General features: G+C 38.3%; 1 protein-coding gene across 4 annotated transcripts in view; it reads right to left on the bottom strand.

Annotated features, from left to right (window-relative positions):
* Positions 1 to 1,322: 1,322 nt before the first annotated feature.
* Positions 1,323 to 20,684, bottom strand: part of LOC144972973 (uncharacterized) — a 33,731-nt gene continuing 14,369 nt past the window's right edge. For all 4 annotated transcript variants that reach the window (XM_078914864.1, XM_078914866.1, XM_078914865.1 and 1 more), the window contains exons 2-4: positions 20,465 to 20,667; positions 11,366 to 11,534; positions 1,323 to 4,467 (exon numbers count right to left, since the gene is read on the bottom strand). In XM_078914864.1, coding sequence (XP_078770990.1) covers positions 2,446 to 3,894 — 1,449 coding nt within the window. In that variant the 5' untranslated portion in view covers positions 3,895 to 4,467; positions 11,366 to 11,534; positions 20,465 to 20,667 and the 3' untranslated portion in view covers positions 1,323 to 2,445. The remainder of the gene's footprint in view (positions 4,468 to 11,365; positions 11,535 to 20,464; positions 20,668 to 20,684) is intronic.

The following is a 20,684-nucleotide window of genomic DNA, read 5'->3' as shown; positions in this document are numbered from 1 at the left end:
GGAAGGTGAAAGTTGTACATGTATATTAAGGTGAAAGCATTGAAGAAAAAGGTAGACAAAAGGGGCTGGTTTAAATAGGGAACAGTAGATTCCATGAACAATCCACCGATGTCACTATTTTGACTTAAAAATCCAGGTACAAACAAAGGATCCCACTATGAAGGATAAACTGAAATGTGCATATAATATATGCATATGATATATCAGGGGTGAGAATGACTGGTCACAAAAAAGGAGGAAATTTTTCATCGTGAAGATCATGACCCATCCATGTGACCATAACCTATAAATTTGAATTTCACTCAAATTTACTGAGATGCGATCCAAAATTTATCTTGCAGCAATTTCTGACATGACTCGGTGGAATTTCAAAAGTTGAAAGTGTAATTACAACATTTGGTGGTTGTAGTAGGGATGATGATGTGATGGTGGTTGTAGTAGTGGTAGTAGGGTTGATGATGTGGTGGTGGTTCTAGTGGTAGTTGTTGTAGGAATGATGATGTGGTGGTAGTTGTAGTAGTAATGGTGGTAGGGATGATGTAGTGTTATTTGTAGTAGTAGTGATGGTAGGGATGATGGTGTGGTGGTAGTTGTAGTAGGAGTGGTGGTAGGGATGATATGCTAGTGGTGGTAGGGATGGTGATGTGGTGTTGATCGTAGTAGTAGTGGTCTTAGAGATGATTATGTGATGGTGGTTGTTGTAGTAGTGGTGGTAGGGATGATGATGTAGTTTGTTTTTTGTTTTTAAAGGTTTTACGGCGCTAAGCAAACACATTTGATAATGATGTGGTGGTGGTTGTAGTAGTAGTGGTCTTAGAGATGATTGTGTGGTGATAGTTGTAGTAGTTGTGGTAGGAATGATGATGTGGTGGTAGTTGTAGTAGTAGTGGTGGTGGTAGGGATGATGTGATGTTATTTGTAGTAGTAGTGGTGGTAGGGATGATGATGTGGTGGTGGTTGTAGTAGTGGTAGTAGGGTTGATGATGTTGTGATAGTTGTAGTGGTACTTGTTATAGGAATGATGATGTGGTGGTAGTTGTAGTAGTAGTAGGGATGATGTGGTGTTATTTGTAGTAGTAGGGGAGGCTTCTCTACCAGAATAATTTATGTATTGATCTTATGAATTCTATATCAAAAAAAAAAAAAAAGAAAAGAGAAATAGAAAGAAAGGCAAAGGAAAAGAGGGGAAAGAGAGAGAGAGAGAGAGAGAGAGAGAGAGAGAGAGAGAGAGAGAGAGAGAGAGAGAGAGAGAGAGAGAGAGAGAGAAAGAGAGAGAGAGAAAGAGAGAGAGAAAGGAGAGAGAGAGAGAGAAAGAGGAGAGAGAGAGAGAGAGAGAGAGAGAGAGAGAGAGAGAGAGAGAGAGAGAGAGAGAGAGAGAGAGAGAGAGAGAGAGATTAAAAAGGCAATAGGTACAAAAGAGAACATTTTTTTTACCCATATGTCCCTCCCCTTCCCCTTCAACTAGATAATCAAAGAACACCACTGGTCTTCTGTGTCAATTGTGGCATCTGGTGCCATTCTGTCGGGCCTGACGTCTTAAAAACGGGACCGTCACCAAATTTCACAGGTGTCAAAATATGACATAAGACATAATGGTGATTTTGTGGTTTTGAGGAAAATGTTTCACACGGCAAATTCAGCGGAAAATATCTGAGAAATTCTCAGAACCACTGTTTATTTATAAATTTTTTTTTGAAAAAGGAGGAATTGTGATGGGGATGGGTGGAGATAAACTACCATTTAGGCCGCCTTTAGGCGGAAGATTCTCAGCCCTGATTTTACATCATACATACATATACATACATACACAAATACACAGACAAACATATATTTGTTTTGTTTTTAAGGGTTTTACGGCACTTGCAACACATTCATTTAGGTCATATCAGCGCCATTAAAAAGGATGAAAAATGGACAGTAAAAACATTCTAGATGTACAATTAAAAGGACTTGAGGAAAAGCAAGACAAAGAGGAATGGTACAAATAGGGAACAGATGCAGATTCCAAGAGCACACTATCAGTGTTACTTAGTTTGAGATTACCTAAATGTTTCACCCGGACACCAGCACAAGATCCCACTAAGAGGAATACACTCAAATGTTTACAAATCATATATTAAAAATTAGATGATTTACAAGGAAAAAAATATCATCTCTCAAAACTATATATTCGACTGTTTCCCTCCCAGTTTGGGTATTCGGCCGGGGTCAGGATCAAACTAAGTAATCTCATTCCAAGACAAAGACAGAAAGCAATTGGACAACAGATATAGGGGATAGAAGACACAGTAAGTGCTTCCCTGCCCACTATGCGACATACAAACATCCACACACATATATACACATAAAATTTTTTTGCCAAAAAGTAGATGAACATTAAAACTAAAAAAAAAAAAATATATCATTCATTTCATAAAAAATACTGATGATTTCAATATGAAGCCGTCAGTTTATGAACCTGTCAGTTTCTGATGAATTTTTATCAATGTCTTCCCATCCTTCGTCATTGTCATTAAACTTGCAAGCCAAAGGTTTCATCTCACTGTCCATATCAGTATTTTGTCCGTCTGCTCCAACTGGGTCAATGCCTGTACCAGACTCTGCTTCATTTTGTATTTCTTCAACATTATCCGTAGACTTTGTTTCATGCTGTGCTTCCCCATCACTACTTGCACTTAATGTGACTAAACCTTGGCCGGTGTCTGAACCCTCTTTTTTTTTCCCCTCTGCAACCAAACACAGGTCAATGAATTCTTCTTTCTGAAGATGCAATGCTTCTCCACACACTTTTAAACTTTTTTTAATTTCTGCTAAATGATCCTTGCCTGGATGACAATAGAACCAATGCCTAGCACTCCTAGTGTATGCCACAGGATCTTTTTTTCCATGCTTTGTTTCCTCTTTATGAAGTATCTTCTCCATGTTAAAAGAATCTTTCAAGTGCTCATTTACTTTCAACTCGAGCAAAAAGACTTCCGAGTTTTCAAACCTGATGTTTTTAAAAATGTAATAAAACAATTTATATGCATATTTCGCATGCTGAATTTCACCTGGGACAAAACTGAAACTTTCCTTGGGCAGACGTTGCACAGACCTCAGGTTTGCTGTAAATTCACGTCTATAAAATAATTCAGGATAATTTTTCTTTACAATCGGCACTAAGACATCTAAAATATCTTCATTGGGATTGCATTTTTCCCAATATTTGACAGATTGAATATAGGGTGCTGGATCATTGTCTGGAATTGCTATGTTACCGAGTTCGAACACATTTAGAAATTGGGTTCTATCTAACTCATCAAGCATAAACTTGAAAAGATCTCTATAGTTTCTACTTAGCCTCCTGTCTTTAATGTCTTCAAATAAAGAGGTGACACATTTCTCAAATTTATCAGTATCCACTGGAAATTGATTGTTTTTAGATACATAATTCTTAACTAGTTCTACATTCTTCGTAGGATGTACACAATTGACAAACCATTTGATCCAGATCTCCAAGAGATCTTTTTTACGTAAACATTTAGAAGTAAGAGCTGTAATCACCTTTAATTCTCTAAATACTGAACGTATACTAGGCTCTTCAGATGACTGAAAAAGGCAATCAAAGAGGTTGTTGATGAGAACTTTTGAAACATTGAATTCGTAGCTCTTGTCAGTCTGCTTAGGTTCAATTTTGTTGACATCACTAGCTTTGGGAGTATCACCTCCATTTTCTTTTTCATTAACAATCTCCAGCACTGCACCATCTTTTTCCATATCTTCATCTTTTTTACCATTAAAATCTCCTCTCACATCTTGTCTTGCCCCTCCACCATCTTTTTCCATATCTTCATCTTTTTTACCAATAAAATCTCCTCTCACATCTTGTCTTGCCCCTCCACCATCTTTTTCCATATCTTCATCTTTTTTACCACTAAAATCTCCTTTCCCATCTAGTCTTGCTCCTCCACCATCTTCACCAATATCTTCATTTTTATTACCATTACAATCTTCTCTAACTTGAGAATAACGCTGAGGACATGCCGTTTGAGGCGGGTTATTCGTTCTACATCGTCTTAATATTATAAAAGCCAATATACCAATTACAATACCAATACCATTACAATACCAATACCACTACCAATTACAATTACAATTACAGCTATTAACCAACCAGGAATATCATCATCTTGTGAATGGGCAGGTGTAATCAAGCCAAACCTTTTGGTATTGACAATGCCACTGATGGTAGAATTATTAGGCAAGGTAGATGGTGTCGTTGATGTTGTTGTTATCTCATCCAGAATACATTCCTCTTGATTATCAAAAGCAACTGGCGGTTTTGTCTTTTTATAGCCATCCTCACAGTCATACTCAGCATTTTGGATTGAGCTGCAATTTCTTGTTATTACCCAGAACTGACCAGCAGGCATTTTTCTACATTGCTTGCATTCTGTTGATTCGTTCTGATCTTCATCCATGTATTCCCTGAGGATTAAAAATATAGGAATAGAGATTTATTGACAATACAAGCTGGCATGCATTCCATGAATCTGTTCAGACAAGCAAAATAGTTAAACATTTAGATGCAAGTTACAAGTTTAAACGAGTTGAAAACTTCAATTGTTTTCCTGAGCATGAGAGAATTTGGAAGTATGTAAATTTGTAAACACATAACTAAGTACATAGTGGCCAACTTTTCAAAGAGCTAAAATGGAACAGTCGAACATATGCTACTGTCATGACCCACAATGGCAGTGTGTTTGGACCATTTTTAAAAAATTGTATATTTTAGATTGGGATTGTATTGTTACTGCAAACAAGTCCAAAAAGTGCATAGTTACAGCAAACATATCTTGTAAAAGTCTTAAAATACCTAACTCAGCCATCCAACATTTTAAAAAAGAGGAAGTTTTATCAGTCCATCTGCAAACTCAAACCTAATCCAAAATGACACAATATATCATATTCAGGTGATATCCTGTATTATACACTATTATTATCCATCCCAAACATAAGAGATCACTTAAATTTTAATGAGTATTTTATATGTTGTAATTATCCCTTCTACAAAACAATTCATAGTGCCAGCAATGTTACTTTACTTTTAACCCATTGCTTCCTAAGAAAATTTTCCTCTGTTAACCCTAAACTACAAACCCGAGGAAATAACCCTTATGAAAAAGTGACAATATTTCACAAAAATATTTACTGTGTCGGTACCACTGATGAAACCCTAATTAAAATATTTTCAAATAAAGAAATGAATTCCCATTAATTTGATATATGACGTGCATGTTTGTGGCAAGTACAACATTGGAAAAGAAATCTATAAAGTCAAAATTAAATTAAAATACTAATTTTGAATGTGTTTGATTATTTCAAAATTGTATTTTCCTTTCTTAAAAATTATATATATTTGTGAGACTGTAGGGAGTGAAAAGACGAATGGAGCTTTGGACGAAGCGAGCGGAGTCTTCCACTCTCTCACAAATCATGAACTGGTAACAACAACAAGCTAAGACCTCTGATCAAACTTTTCTCTTTTATTGCCATTCAAGTTTCATTAAATTACTATCGTTTGTGTTTAATCATTTTGTCCTTAACTTATTTCGAGATCCTAAACTGGTGACCCCGACGCTGAACATGGCGGAACAAAGAAACGAATTTTCTGACCTTTTGCAACATCTCCTTGTCCTCCAATCCTCCCAACAAAGTCAAAGCACGGTTGGGGCAGTCTCACTAAAACTGCCAGAATTCTGGACAAAGTCACCAGACGTTTGGTTTGCAAGAATTGAAGCACAATTTAACACTCGCGGTATCACGAAGACCAAACAAAATACGACTATGTTGTTAGCACTCTAGATGTAAACACTGCAGAAGAAATGCAGGCAGTACTCACAAACCTTCCACATGAAAATAAATATGAGACGCTTAAGAAATCACTAATCACGACATTCGGCAAGTCTCAAGCCCAAAAGGATTGCGAATTGCTTAATCTCAATGAAATGGGTGACAAATGACCAACAGCGCTGCTGAGGAACTTTGAATGATGACCCCAAAACATTGAAACGGGCACCTTTCCTGTCAAACCTCCCTCCTGACATCCAATGCATTTTAGCTAGTCAGAATATCGTCGACGTAGAACTTCTAGCTGAGGCTGCCTACAGGATCTGGGAGACGAAAGCAACTGCAAGACTTGCTGATGGCACTATGGATCTACGAAACACAATGTGAAAGCTTCGTCGACAAGACAAGAATCCAGTGGCGGTTTCACACCTATTGAAAACAATGGACAAACCCACATCGACGCTGCGGGTTTCAAACCCAATCGGGCACAACAGTCACGTGGCAACAGATCATTTGGTCAACAGAGACGTTTTGTGTGTTTTTACCACACGAAGTTTGGATTCAAAGCGCAACGGTGTCAGCCAGGGTGTAGTTTTACTCCTTTGGGAAACGACAAGGCCAGCAGCTAGAAGTGGCGACTGCTGGCACACCAGACACAGCCACGAACACCTTTTCAATCACGGACAGACGATCAGGAATACATTTCCTAATAGATACCGGAGCGGACGTTTCAGTTTTTCCAGCATCTGTCCACGAGAGAAAATGCAACTCCCCCTCCTCACCCTTATTAGCAGCTAACGGTACCTCTAACCGTACATGGGGAAAACAAACCTTCACGCTCCACTTTGGACAAAAAAAACCTCCTTACACACGAGTTCGTTCTGTCAGACGTCACGAGACCTATACTTGGAGCAGATTTTTTTTATTCAACATGAACTCCTCATTGACTTAAAAGGTAGACGCCTTATGTCACTCGGCAGTGTTTTAGCCTTGCTTCAGCCAACTAGAACCTCCCACTCGGTTTCGGGACTCTCCTTCGCAGAGAAAACCTCATACTCATGCATGTTGTCAGAATTTCCACAATTGCTTACTCCGAGATTCAGTTCACCTGTCAACAAGCATGGTGTGGAGCTGCATATAGTTACAGATGGCCCACCAGTTCACGCAGAGTTCGTCGTCTTACCGAGGATAAACTGACAGCAGCTCGACAAGAATTTCTGGCTATGGAAGAAATGGGCATCATTCGACCCTCTAACTCTCCATGGTCTTCACCTCTTCATGTTGCTCCGAAAGCTGACGGGCAACTCCGACCTTGCGGTGACTATCGCCACCTCAACACACAAATAAAAGATGACAGATATCCTTTACCGCACACTTCAATAGACGACTTGTAGGGTGCAAAGTTTTCTCTAAAGTCGACCTTGTTAGGAGTTATCACCAAATACCCGTCGCAACCACATCCATTCCAAAAACCGCAATAACTACCCCATTTGGCCTCTGGGAGTTTGTACGTATGCCATTCGGCCTTAAGAATGCTGCCCAGACATTCCAGAGGCTTATGGATGGAATCCTGAGAAATGCTACTTTTGCATTCGGCTACATCGATGATATTCTAATAGCCAGTCACTCCCATGAAGAACACCGTGAATACCTTCACCATCTGTTTCAGCTTCTTTCTCACTACGGGTTGGTTATCAACAAAAGCAAGTGTGTATTTGGGGCTAGCGAACTTGACTTTCTTGGCCACCGTATCACATCGCAGGGTATTCTTCCACACCCTGACCGAGTTTCCGCATTAGTCAACAGTGAACCCCCAACTGACCGCACCGGGCTCCAACGATTTCTCGGCATGATCAATTACTATCATCGGTTCATGCCACACATCGCTGACACACTTGCTCCACTGCATGCTCAGGCAAGCGGCAAAGGCCAACGCATCGAATGGTCCACAGACTGTCAAAAACTCTCTCAAAAACATCGTCCTCCTCCATCATCCTCGTCAAAATGTGCCGACGAGGATCACTGTCGATGCTTCAAACCTAGCTATTGGTGCACAAATAGAACAACTACAGGGTGGTAAATCGTGGATTCCCCTCGCTTTCTACTCACGGAAATTGTCTGAAACAGAGAAGAAATACAGCGCGATTGATCGAGAACTCCTCGCCGCCTATTCCGCAATCAAACACTTCAGACATTTTCTGGAAGGCCAGTCGTTCACAATTTACACTGATCAGAAGTCAAACGGATAGATCGCCGCGGCAGACGAGACACCTCTCCTACATAGCCGAATTTACTAAAGGTATACAACATCTCCGAGGAAAGTTCAATGTCGTCGCTGATGAGCTCTCCCGTTTAACAATCAATGCATCATCCAAGGGAGATCACAACCTATCCCGGGAGATTTTGCACGTTTGTCTAAAGACCAACATGATTCAGGAGAGATGGAGAGTTACATGTTGAAAACAACAGGCTTAAATCTCCAATATGTCGACTTCGACACCCATGTCATCCTCTGTGACACATCAACTGGAAGACTAAGGCCCATTCTACCCAAATCGTGGACACATCTGATTTTCGACCAAATTGCACGGCCTATCACACTCTGGCCCAAGACCCACACAAAAACTCATTTGTCAGCGTTTTGTTTAGGAGAGTATGAAACGAGATATTCGTCGCTGGTGTAAAGAGTGCCATGCCTGCCAAACAACAAAGATCAGTCGACATACCAAATCACCGTTAGCAATTCGCTCACCACAACCAGACACACGATTTTCTAGCCTACACGTTGACCTTGTTGGCCCTTTACCAACAAGTCAAGGCATGTCATACATTTTCACCATAATAGACCGTTTTACTCGTTGGCCCGAAGCAATTCCACTACCAGACGCACATGCTACGACATGCGCACAAGCTGTTCTACAACATTGGATATCGCGGTTTGGTGTGCCAACAGACATTACCTCTGACCAAGGTAGACAATTCACCTCGACGCTTTGGTCAGAATTTGGGAAGTTGCTCGGCATCAAGACCAACAACACGACGGCATACCACCCACAAGCAAACGGGATGGTCGAGCGCTTTCACAGACAACTCAAAAGTGCATTGAAGGCGAGAACAACTTCTCCAAATTGGTACTCGGAACTCCCATTGGTTCTTCTGGGAATTTGTTCTTCTTGGAGACTTGAGGCCGATTGCTCACCTGCCGAAATGGTTTACGGTTCAACACTATGTCTTCCAGGAGAAATACTGCAACCCAAAAATACTCGGCACATAGAACCTAGTTCAGATTTCATGAAACAACTCAAAAGCAACCATGCAATCACTGGCTTCAACTCCGCCCAACTTTCATGGGAATCAGCCTATTTACATGCCTACCAATCTAACTTCTACCGGTTACGTTTACGTTCGCATTGACTCTCACCGTTCCTCTTTACAACGGCACTATGACGTGCTGGTATAGTGCGCATACTACTTTGAATTCAGACCATTGAGCTTATCGTTTGGACTCGAACCCACAATAAAACCACAAACCCCGCCACAATATCAATGGCCCGTTGATCTAACCTCTGAAAGAATGTTTTTGCCAATCTGCTGATCAAACCTCTGATGTCAACTTCAGAGATAAGAGCACCCTCTTATTCATTTTTTCAAGATGATCAAACCTCTGATGTTAGTTCAGAGCTTTGATCATCTAGTTTTGATTTCAAGGTAGACATAGAAGTACTGCGCTATTCTCTTTAAAGTGATCAAAGTACATCTTGTCAAAAGTCAATGATGTATAGTGGGTTTTCGTAAATTAAAAAACACAATTGTGCCCGTAATTATAACCTCAGTATTTTGTTTACATTTTATAGGGTCGTATTGGCATTGGACTTTAGGTCTAGCATTTTAAAAAGAAAAAATAAATCGAGCTTTTATATAGCACAATATCCACTAAACGTGCTCAAAGCACTTTAAAAGGGTTCCTGGCCAACAGCAACACGTAACATGTATAAAGGACATGACGCCTGTTAGGCGATATTACAATTTTTTTCCAACATAGACAAAGCTGTTAACGGCCAGTTACTCATTTTACACCTGAGTATGGTGAGAGAATGTGAGTAAAGAGCCTTTTCCAAGGACTCAACTATGCGAATCATTACAATCACCCGATAACATGATTATATCACGTCATTCCTCGAACACGTCAACCAGAGGCTATCCTAGTATGTACCACCTTTTAAACCCTAACACTTCCTGCCACACAAATAGGTACATTTTTTTATTTACATAAAAATAAAAAGTACAAAAACCCCAACATTTCAGCGTTTAAATTGCGCAATATCCGATACGATAAATATAAATTTGATATCACACATTTCACCCACTTGGAATTGTGTGCAGCCTTTGATGCTGTTCCTCACAATTAAATTTCCACAGACAAAAAGACAAAGAACAGGTCCTGATTGGTCAAAATGATCACACGAAACCCTCTCTCAATCACTTCCTACATTCTTATTTTAAAAAGGAAGTGATTGCCTCTAATAGTACAAATATTGCTGGGAAAGGGACTTAAGGAGAGATACTTGTGAGTCTTTTCAAAAGATCAAAGTTACACTATTTTGTGACCAAGTAGAAAATGTGAGTGCATTCATGAACCAGTGGTTAAACGATATCCTATATGAAAGATTGTTTATGAGCACCACTAAGTAAGTGAAATAGTAATAATTTCTCTAAACAGGAAAGCCAAGACATCTCCATATGTGGGTAGTAGATAAATGTAAATCGTACAAATCAATTTTAAAAGGACTGAAAGCAGAGATCTCAGATTTCAAATATATTGGAAAGAGTTTGTCTCATCACAGAAACTTACTTTGGACACGATTTCATGCCCAAGTTGGATCTTTAATCATTTTTCCCCCATTTGTGTCCGCTGGTCTTTCAAAACATGTGTAACATTATGTCCTTATTAATTTGGGGTCTGATTTTCTCTGAATTCCTCAGTGCCATTTAAGCCTTTTCCCATTAATTTTCCTACAAATTATATTCCATCCACAAAAATTTTGCAATAAAATTAGAGAAAGAGAGCACTTCTAGCCAGAACAGATCTTAAATTTAATTTTAGAAGGAAGCGGTAATGAATGTTTTAAAAACTATTAACTTATACGCTTGCCAACTGTACTATCGTGTTAGATAAAAACACCAGGACCAATTTGCCCCATTTCCTCCCCTTCCTACCATAAATCATCCATTATCCAAGACCACCTATGGTCTTGTGTCACTTTCGACATTTGGCAAGCACCAGTCTGTCTATGCTGACGTCATAAAAATGGGAGTGTCACCTAAATTCATGCAACTTTGTAAGGGTGTCAAAATATGACACAAGACATGATGCTGATTATTTTTCAGATCTACAAGTAAACAATCTGAGCTTTTATCATAGGACAATGTTTGACTCGGCAAACTCATCTGAAATTTCTGAGAAAATCCCAAAATCACATGAATTCCTCGGATCAGTGGAAGATCATCATTGATTTTTCAACACATTAAATCTTACCCGTCTTTACAATCCTTGCAATTCTCGCAGCAGTCACCAATACAATGCTTTCCTTTTCCACAAAATCCTACAGCTCCGCAATTTGACTTTAAACTCCATGTTTGAACAATGAAACCTCCAAGAAAGATGAGAACCACTAGCTTTGTCCATAATGTCACCATTTTGTTTTCTGTTTGAAAATGACAAAATCTTCAAGCATTAAAAAATTATATGGGCGAGAGTTTGAGTCATCTATGTATATATGATATATATATTTGGTAAATTGGATTTTTAATAACACTAACGCTCCTAAACTACTGGTTTTCTACATCACCAAATTTCGCATAGTGTTTACTAATGACATGAAGATCGTTTGCATGTTTTATGAGACTGATTAAACATTGTAATGATCTTATCAAAAAATTGAATTTGTTTCATCAAATTCCATCGAAACAGACAAGATTAGGTTTAGCACATTGGTAGTATGTCATCAACCTTCCAGTAGGCGAGTATGACAATGAAGTGGAAGTACTTGAACTGAATCAATACCAGGTAGTGGTTCCTCTCATTATTTTGAGTACAAACTATAATTTAAGATTATATAAACCATTTTCCACTCTGGAAATAATTCTATGACAAGTGAGGAAAATATTTAAGATATTTGACAAGATAGTTTGCCAACTTTTACAATGATTACTATATCTGATTACAAACAATAACAATATGTTTGCCGGTCCCTATATGCCGTGTACTCTACATGAAGGTAACAATGGCGTCACACATCGGAATTTGCAGTTGCCTTCCAGTTCCTTTTTACCGCTATCTACTCCTTCTCTCTTTGTACAGAATAAATATAATAAAAGATTAAACATTCTATACCATTCACTTAATTTTTAAAGACTTTGTAGCAATGATATCTTATGGTTCTCTCTCTCTCTCTCTCTCTCTCTCTCTTTCTCTCTCTCTCTCTCTCTCTCTTTTCTCTCTCTCTCTCTCTCTCTCTCTCTCTCTCTCTCTCTCTCTCTCTCTCTCTCTCTCTTTCTCATTTTTTTTTTTCATTCTTTCTTTTCTCCTTCTTTTTGTCTCTCCCCTCTCTATCCTATTTTTTTTCCTACTCTTCAGCCATGCCTTGCAACCCACCAAACATAAACACGAACGTTTATACAGAGATAAAGACACAAAACACTAGGACTTTATTCTCATTCACTTACTTAGGCCACCCCTTGGGGCGCCCACCATGAGCCACAAGTCTTCCCCATTCTGTCCTGTCCTCCATAAGCGTACGCAACTCCCGGGTGTTGTCCATTCCTGTTTCATCTAGCAGACAGTCAATGTAAGTTTTATTCTGCCTGCCTCTGCTTCTGGTACTCTCAGGTGGTTCCCATAGAAACAAGACTGCTTGCAATCTCCTCATTGTGTCTCCAGCAGTGCCCCGCAAGTCTCAGTCTTCTCTTTTGTATCTTCGAGGTCACTGGGGGGAGGTCACTGTAGAGCTCTTCATTTGATATGTGCTCTTTCCAGCTTACATTGAAGGCCATCCTCAGCATACGGGTGTAGCAGCTGTCCAGTTGCTTCTCAAGGGCTTTTGTTAGAGTCCATGTCGCTGCTCCATATAGAAGCACTGACTCTACCGTTGCCAGGAACAGGCTTTTCTTTATTTCCCTCTGTAGGTTTGAACTCCAGATTTTCCTGAGTTTGTGACAGGCACTCCAAGTCCAAGCCAATGCTTTCCTGACAGAGATATCAGAGGAACTGCTTTGGGTCCAACCTCCTAGGTACTTGAAGTTGTCAACTTCCTTCAACCATTCTCCATTCTTTGCCTGTATGCTAATTGGCCTTTCTTGGTTGTAGGTTTGGAAAACTGTCTTCTTAGCATTACAGCACAGTCCTACTCGTTCAGCCTCAGTTTCAAGTCTATTGAGGACTTCTTGTGCCTGGTCCATCTCCTCGTTCAGTAGAGCCTGATCATTTGCAAAATCTAGATCCGTGACAATCATTGCTGGATTGCGCCTACTTCTTTGTCTATGTAGCGTGAAGCCCAGCTCGTTCTCCATGCCAGCGTAGGTCTTTCTCATCACATAGTCCAGGACAATTGCAAAGAGATAGGGGGCTAATGTATCACCTTGAAGCACACCCGCTTTGATCTCAAACAGCTCAGTTTCACCATCTGGAGAGATAACCTTTGCCCGTGTGTTCTCATACATTCTTTTAATAGCAGAGAGAAGTTTAGGAGGTAAACCATATGCTTTTAAGATTTTCATCATGGTAGGGCGATGTATCGAGTCAAAGGCCGTCTTAAAGTCTACGTATAGAATGATTGACTTCTTGTTGTGAATTTTTACTCCTTCTATTAGCCTTCTCAATGCCAGGAGGTGAGCAGTCGTGGACCTTCCTGGTCTGAACAGCCGTTTAAATAGGGCCCAAACTTTCAGTTTAGTTACTTCTTCCCTCACTGGCTACCGTCAAATAATGTAAACAATCCACCGTCAACCACAGTGATAACACCTGTCAAGACGGGGTGCACTGGCAATAAATTATGTCTGCAGGTAAATCTCATCGCTTTGAATTTCTCTCAGGCAGAGAGTAGTAGAAATTTCATCATAATACTCAATTTTCTCAGCCTATTGTGGACGCAGTATCTTTTTCATAATTTTCAAACATATATGGATACAAAGACCAGCTTTTCCTCTACAAGACGCAATTATTTTTGTTTACATCATTAAATGATAAGTTTGTGTTTTGCTCTTTTGAATAATCAGAGTTTTTAAAGAAATAAATATTAAAATTATAAGTTTAAGAAATATTTAAAAATTCAAAATATCAAACCAACACTTTTTACCATCAAGGGTGAGGGATCAGAGAAAAGTATATAAAATTATCTTTCATATGATATATACTTTATTGTATAGATTCAGGGATTTAAATATAGAGGGGGTGGAAAGGAATAATTGTTTTTGTTACCAACAAAGAGGAGAATATTTCATGATATTTTAGAAACCCAATAATAAAACTAGATAGTGATGATAAGAGACATTTATTTAATTTGATTTCATTGAATTTAAGCGGAAATTTTAGATATTTCTTAAATTTACTTATTTAAGTTCTGTTCAGGTTATGGAGAGACACACTGAAGACGGTCATCACACCAGTACAAATGAAATATGTCGAATTTGTTGTGAAAGAGTACAGAGCCGTGCTGAGAGGATTAAAAGACTCTAGACGTTATCAACAATTGACTATAATTATAAATGTGAAATTCTGACATATTTAAATATTTTAATTTGCGAGAAATGTATCTCACTGGTACATAATTTAAAGAAATGCGATGCAGGTATTGGTACCTTTCGTTCTGTGAGAAAACTCTGAACAAGAAACAATAATGAGGTGAATATGATCCTTATCTTTCACCAGTGATGTGCTATATGCAGTCTATATGGCACACAAATTAAAAGAGGTGCAAGTCGAGTACATAAAAAAAGTAATGGGCATGGATATCTCAAAAATAAGGTTATGAAAATTATAAGAACTCTTTAAGATTTTCTTAGTGGTTTTGATTGTCTTTAAATGAGTGTCCTTATATAACAAATTTTAATGGAATTCTTATAATGCGTTGATTCTGGGATAAATATACATGAATCACATTTGACTATGTTTCTGGTTTATTAAACAAATGTCTATTAAGACAATGCTGTGATTGGATTTCAGTTTTACCTTACTCAAAATCCTTACTTTTACGTAAAGGTGAACTGATATCTCAAAAACGCCTCAATCTACTGGTATAAAATTTATATGTCTACATTCTACAGATATTCAATATCATTTCCATTACTTTTTTTTAAAATCTAAAGTGTTGAACATGTTAAAATATTCTCTTAAAAATTTCAATTCACTTAAATTTATGTATCAATTTCATGGGTTATCCCTCTTGCTTTTTAACAACATCATAATTATGATTAAATAATCAATGAAAACTCTTGTTAATAAACTGTTTGGTAGTATAAAAATATTTTTGCTACACTTAATAACGGCAATACTACATTGGTTTGAAATTCAGAAAAAATCGATCAAAACGGCGAAAAATTGTCTCCCTCTCTGTGTAAAGCTATGACTCATCATCACTAGACTGGCTAGATTTACCTGGCGAACTAAACTGAAAGCAATAAACGCCTGGGTCTGAAGCCATTTTGACAAGAACGTAGATGAGGGTCAATCTCTGGCTGGACTCTGTTGAGGATCATCTTATTGGCGAGTTTAGCAGCTATAGCAGCAAGGATGATTCCCCTGTAGTTGGAAGTATCACTTAGGTCTCATCCCTTTGGGACTGAAATCAGATCAATTTCCTATCAATGATTTCGTTTTTCATTCCTGTTTAGTAATCCATTTCTAAACTCCAACAGGATATCATCTAAGTCACAGTACTTCCATACTTCAGGTGGGATGTCATCAGGTCCGGATTGTTTTCCATCACTGAGAGACTTTTTGGCCTTCTTTATTTCATCCACTGTAAAGTCACTCTCATCTATACAGATATCTTAAAGAATTGGGTCTAGGTCTACGTAATCTTCTGTTGCTCTGACTGGATCTTCTCCCAGAAGTGTTTGGAAGTGTGGGAACCATTTCTGTTTTCTTTCTTCTTTTGTTTTACCCTTGAGCATCCCTTGTTGACATGCTTTCCTACCAGTTATTCTATTTATCAGTTTCCAGCTTTCACCATTTTTTCTTCTCTCGTCAGCTTTCTCCACTTCCTGGATGAGACTATCTAGCTCTCGTTCTTCTATATTCCTATAGACAGTTTGTATTTTCTGTTTTGATATCCTCCATCTTTCTTAGTTTACTGAGTTTGGTGTTTGTTGGTGTTGGTTGAAGGCATCTTGAGCTTCTTTTCTAGCTTCAACATTCAGTGGGTGATTAGAGGTGGATCTTTTCGTGACTTTTGTTCTCCTCGGTACTAGCTTCTCTGCTGTGTCCCGGTTTGCTTTTATGGGTTTCTCATATCGTTCCGTTGGATCTTCTTCTCCCGTACAAAGTCCTGTGAATCTATTCCTCACCTCTATAGTATACTGGTTCTGTATAGTTGAGTCTTTTAGAGAGGACCAGTCATACCTCACTTTTGATGGTGTTGATTTGCTTTTTCAAGGACTCAAGCTAATTGTGGCAGATACAAGACGGTGATCTCCTCCTAGGCTACTGAAGCTACTGAATGCTTCGGCATTTGGACTGAGTTCTTCCACTTTCTATTCACTAGGATGTAGTCAATCTGTGTTTTTCTACCATTCATGTCTGAAATGTATGTCTATAGCTTGCCTTTCTTCTTTCTCCTCAGTGTGTTTGTGATAACCAGGTTACTTTCGTTGGCATGTTCTAGGAGAAAAGAGCCTTTGCTATTGGTGCTTTCATGGTACGTGAATGGTGCATCCTTTTCACAAATATGAGCATTGAAATCACCACACTCAATTAGGAAGTTGTGCTTGGGAATCTTATTGCAGGTTTCTGAGAGTTTGTTATAGTGGGTCTCACAGTCTACACTTCCCTCAACTGGCGCATAGTTTGATATCACTGTTGTGTTAGGATTTCCATTAAAGGTAGCTACCATTATCCGCATGTTGACAGAGCTGAGTTCAGCTAGAGATTTCTCTGTTTGTTTGTTCACTAAAATTTCTACTCCTCCTACAGCTGCACCTTGAGTGTTTCGCCAGGCGCTGGTAGTGATAAGAGTGCAGTTCTCCAACCTCCAGTATTTGACCATATCGTCATCCTTGGTGTGAACAATCTTGTATTGCAAGAATAGAGATTGAGTTCGTTGAAGATATTGGCGAGTTTTTTTCTTTTGTACTCTTCCTCCAAAGTTCTTGTGTTGAGAATTCCAACTTGCTTGTATTCTTTACATTTTAAGAATCCTTTAACCCTTCGGCAATCAGTGACGTCCCTTCCTTGCGGGTTTGGGGATGCCACGTCATGAGCAGTACTAGTACTAGCTTGAGGTCCTGGATGGGTATAGACAGGGGCTTTAACCCTAGTGCATTTTGGTTTTCACTTCATGATTTGGGTTTCGGTTGCTATTTAGATACATGGGGCGCAACTCCACATGTCAGTTTATTTTCAAAGTTTTCTTTCTTCTAGATGAACTGCCTGCCAGGGTTCACGATATCCATCTTCCCGGGTTTGGTATCCGTGTTTTCCTTCTCCTCCACCACCCCCTTGCCGATCTGTCTGCAGCTACTTATTTAATTCGTAGCTAACCTTTATATTTAAAGGCCATTCCCCTATCAGCAACCTGGGGACACGTCGAATGGGAGCCAGCACTCAACACCGAGATTCATAAAATCCCATTCATAAAAACGCAATAATCACAAAAACATGTTAAATTAGCTGTCTCATTCTATTCATCTGTTACTGTTAAGATTTGGGGCTTGAGAGTGAAAGAATTAGATTAATAGTGAATAAAAACTTGACTTAAAAATGCAAAACCCTAATTAGATTTCAAAGATTTTAGTCAGGCTCCATCTAATATAAAGTCTTTTTATGGCGCTTGCAGCACATTTAGGCATTTCAGTACCAGTAAAAAGGAAGAAAATAGTTTTAAAAAATAAATAAAGAGATGGTGATAATTAATGTTGATAGTATGATGCAGTTGTGTGACCATCCTAAACTGTGAGTTAGATTATATTTCCATTGAACCTCTTGGCAAATAGTCGCCAGTTCCGGTTCTTTATAGGTTCTGATTTTTTGTGTTTTTTGTTTGATAGTGGGATACATATTTTCTTGCTTTTTGATAGTTTAATGGTACGCAAATGCAAATTTGTAGTTCGTGGAACCAGTTTTGAACTGGCCAGACAGGGCAGATGACGGTGGCCGTGGTATTGTCTGCAATAATTTTGTCTATGACTGGGTTCATAAGGCACAGTGGAGGGTTTATTAATTTCTTCAAATCTCTCCAGGTCTGACTGAACCCTTCAACCCCTGATGTCAGCAGGTTGACCCAATAACTTGTATGTTGGTATTTGAGTGCTGGACATACTGGGAAATCTGTTGACATTTAGGGATTGGAAAATGCGCCGTTTGGAGTTTTCCTTCGCAGTGTGAAGCTTGTCTGCTGAGTGCATCTGCTCTTGTGTTTCTTAAACGCTCTAGGTATTGTGGTTTGATATTTATGTTGTGCTTTATAGCAAAATCCAAATGTTTGTTTCTTTGATAACTGGCGACTTGGCTGCCCACGCACGTAAGATATGACACTGTTGCTACATTTTCCGAATGACCTGGACTGTTTGACCTCTTATAATATAATTTTGAAAGCATGCAAAGTCATGTACACCACTAGGATTTCTCTGTAATTTGAAAATCTTTAAGAAATATACTTAGATCAATAGCCTTGTGTGTAATGTTCAAATATAGTAAAACTATCATCAGTGTACATAATACCAAGTCGGAAAGGGAGACAACTATAGCCTGGCATGGCGATTTTTTGCATCGCAAAATATCACTGATTTGCATAGCAGCCGCAAAAACTGCAATTTTTTGCAAATCTTTGCAAATTTTCAAGTTTTTACAAAGATAAAAAACAATAACATTTTTTTTAAAAAACAGTAATAAAAAAAAAAACAACAAAAGACCAACCTTTTTTTCTTTTGATTTGATAGCTTGTGTAGAACGTGAAAGATAATTAAGAGTAATTTCTTTTTTACTATCTCATTTTCTTCCTTTTTACTGGCGCTGTTATGACCTACATTTGTTGCAAGCGCCGTAAAACCCTTAGAAACAAAAAAATACATTTCTTTTTCATGAATTAATTATGGGTTTTTAGGAAAATTAATCGCAATTTTTTGCAAATTTTTTTGTAAATTTCTTGCAACTTTTGATGTTTTTAGCCTGCAAATTTTTGGATTTTGCTTGCAAAATCTGGTTTGTTTTTTTTGCTCAGTATAGCACACAAGACAAAGGGATATCCTTGTGTTAACAATCAACTAAAAACAAGAAACCAGAGGAAAAGAAAGAACAGTTCAAATTTATATTCAAATCTCCTAAAGGCAGATTTTCTTCATCGAAGGGGCAAATGTGATTAAAGAAATTATAATGTGATATATTTTTTTTCACACATTGGGTCTGGAGACTTTGTTTTATATACGTTCTCTGCAAGTGGCGTGTATGATAATCAACAAGACACAGAGACATCTCCCCTGCCTACTTTTCACCTAAATATTGAAGCCATGTCAAGCAGTCTCCCTCGCAGGACTCCACCCCTTCTTCCTCTACCCACACCTGCCATGCACAGAGACAAATGAATTATTGGTAACTGACGATAAGCATGTGTATGAAAGGATTTAATATAAAGACAGCAGACAGACAATAACTGGCTCTATTAGTTTTGCTCCATGATATATTGCACAGGTCATTGTCATCTTCTTTCAAATTCAGTGAAGAATACACTAGTCAAAAAAATCAAAGAGAAACAACATCTAAGCAAAACTATTTCATTTTTTGTCTCCGTGATGGACACTCACAGAGGGATTAATGTTGCCTCAGTGTATGAACTCTGCATTTATGTGGAACTTAAAACTTAGTTTTAATTTTGCCAGATACGTGCCCATTAATGTGTCATTGTGCAAAGAACAAAATATCTCCATTAGCTAATGTCAGCTTCCTTTTGCAGATTTTTGGTCTTATGGTATGACATTTGGCTTGTGAACTCTTTGAGTCCCAGCTTCGAGTTCTGCTAGGAGCAGTGAAAAGTTGAGTACTTGGAAAGATTCCTTACTCAAATTTTCTCACCATACTCAGGTATAAAACGAGTACCCGATTTGTAACAACTTTCTCTTTGTCAAAAAAAAAAATTAAAAATATATATATAGCTAATGGAAATATATATATTATATATATATATATTTATAATCATCATATCTTGTTCTACAAAGTATGTGTTACTGTTGTTCAGGACCCCCTGTAAAGCACTGTGAGCACATTTAGTGGATAATGACTATATATATAACAAAACTACATTTCTGTTTCCTTTTCACGCTTCACCTTCAATATTTTACAAACTTGAAAAATTTGGCACATTTGCCTATTCGGAATGAAATTTCATTTGCAAACTGATATTCGAACGAATGAACAAAACTATCTCACCTTTCTTAGCAAAACAGTTAAATATAGCTGCAATCAGTACACAAAAACATGTGTTACATCAACCACTTATAGCCTGCAAGATCAAATGTGACAAGAATCAACCCATCTGGCTGACAAAATAGAGTGACAAACTGGATACCAAATGCATTCCCTCTAAAGTCTCATTCAATCCTCTATTAATCTTGACTGTTGGCAATCCAAACCTGGAGAGAAATAAAAT

Source organism: Berghia stephanieae, chromosome 5 (genome assembly GCF_034508935.2).
Source record: "Berghia stephanieae isolate SIO BIC M18660-M18661 chromosome 5, UCSD_Bste_1.3, whole genome shotgun sequence".
Lineage (NCBI taxonomy): Eukaryota > Metazoa > Mollusca > Gastropoda > Nudibranchia > Aeolidiidae > Berghia > Berghia stephanieae.
Note: the sequence above shows the minus strand (reverse complement) of the source record. Positions and strands in the feature narration are given on the sequence as shown.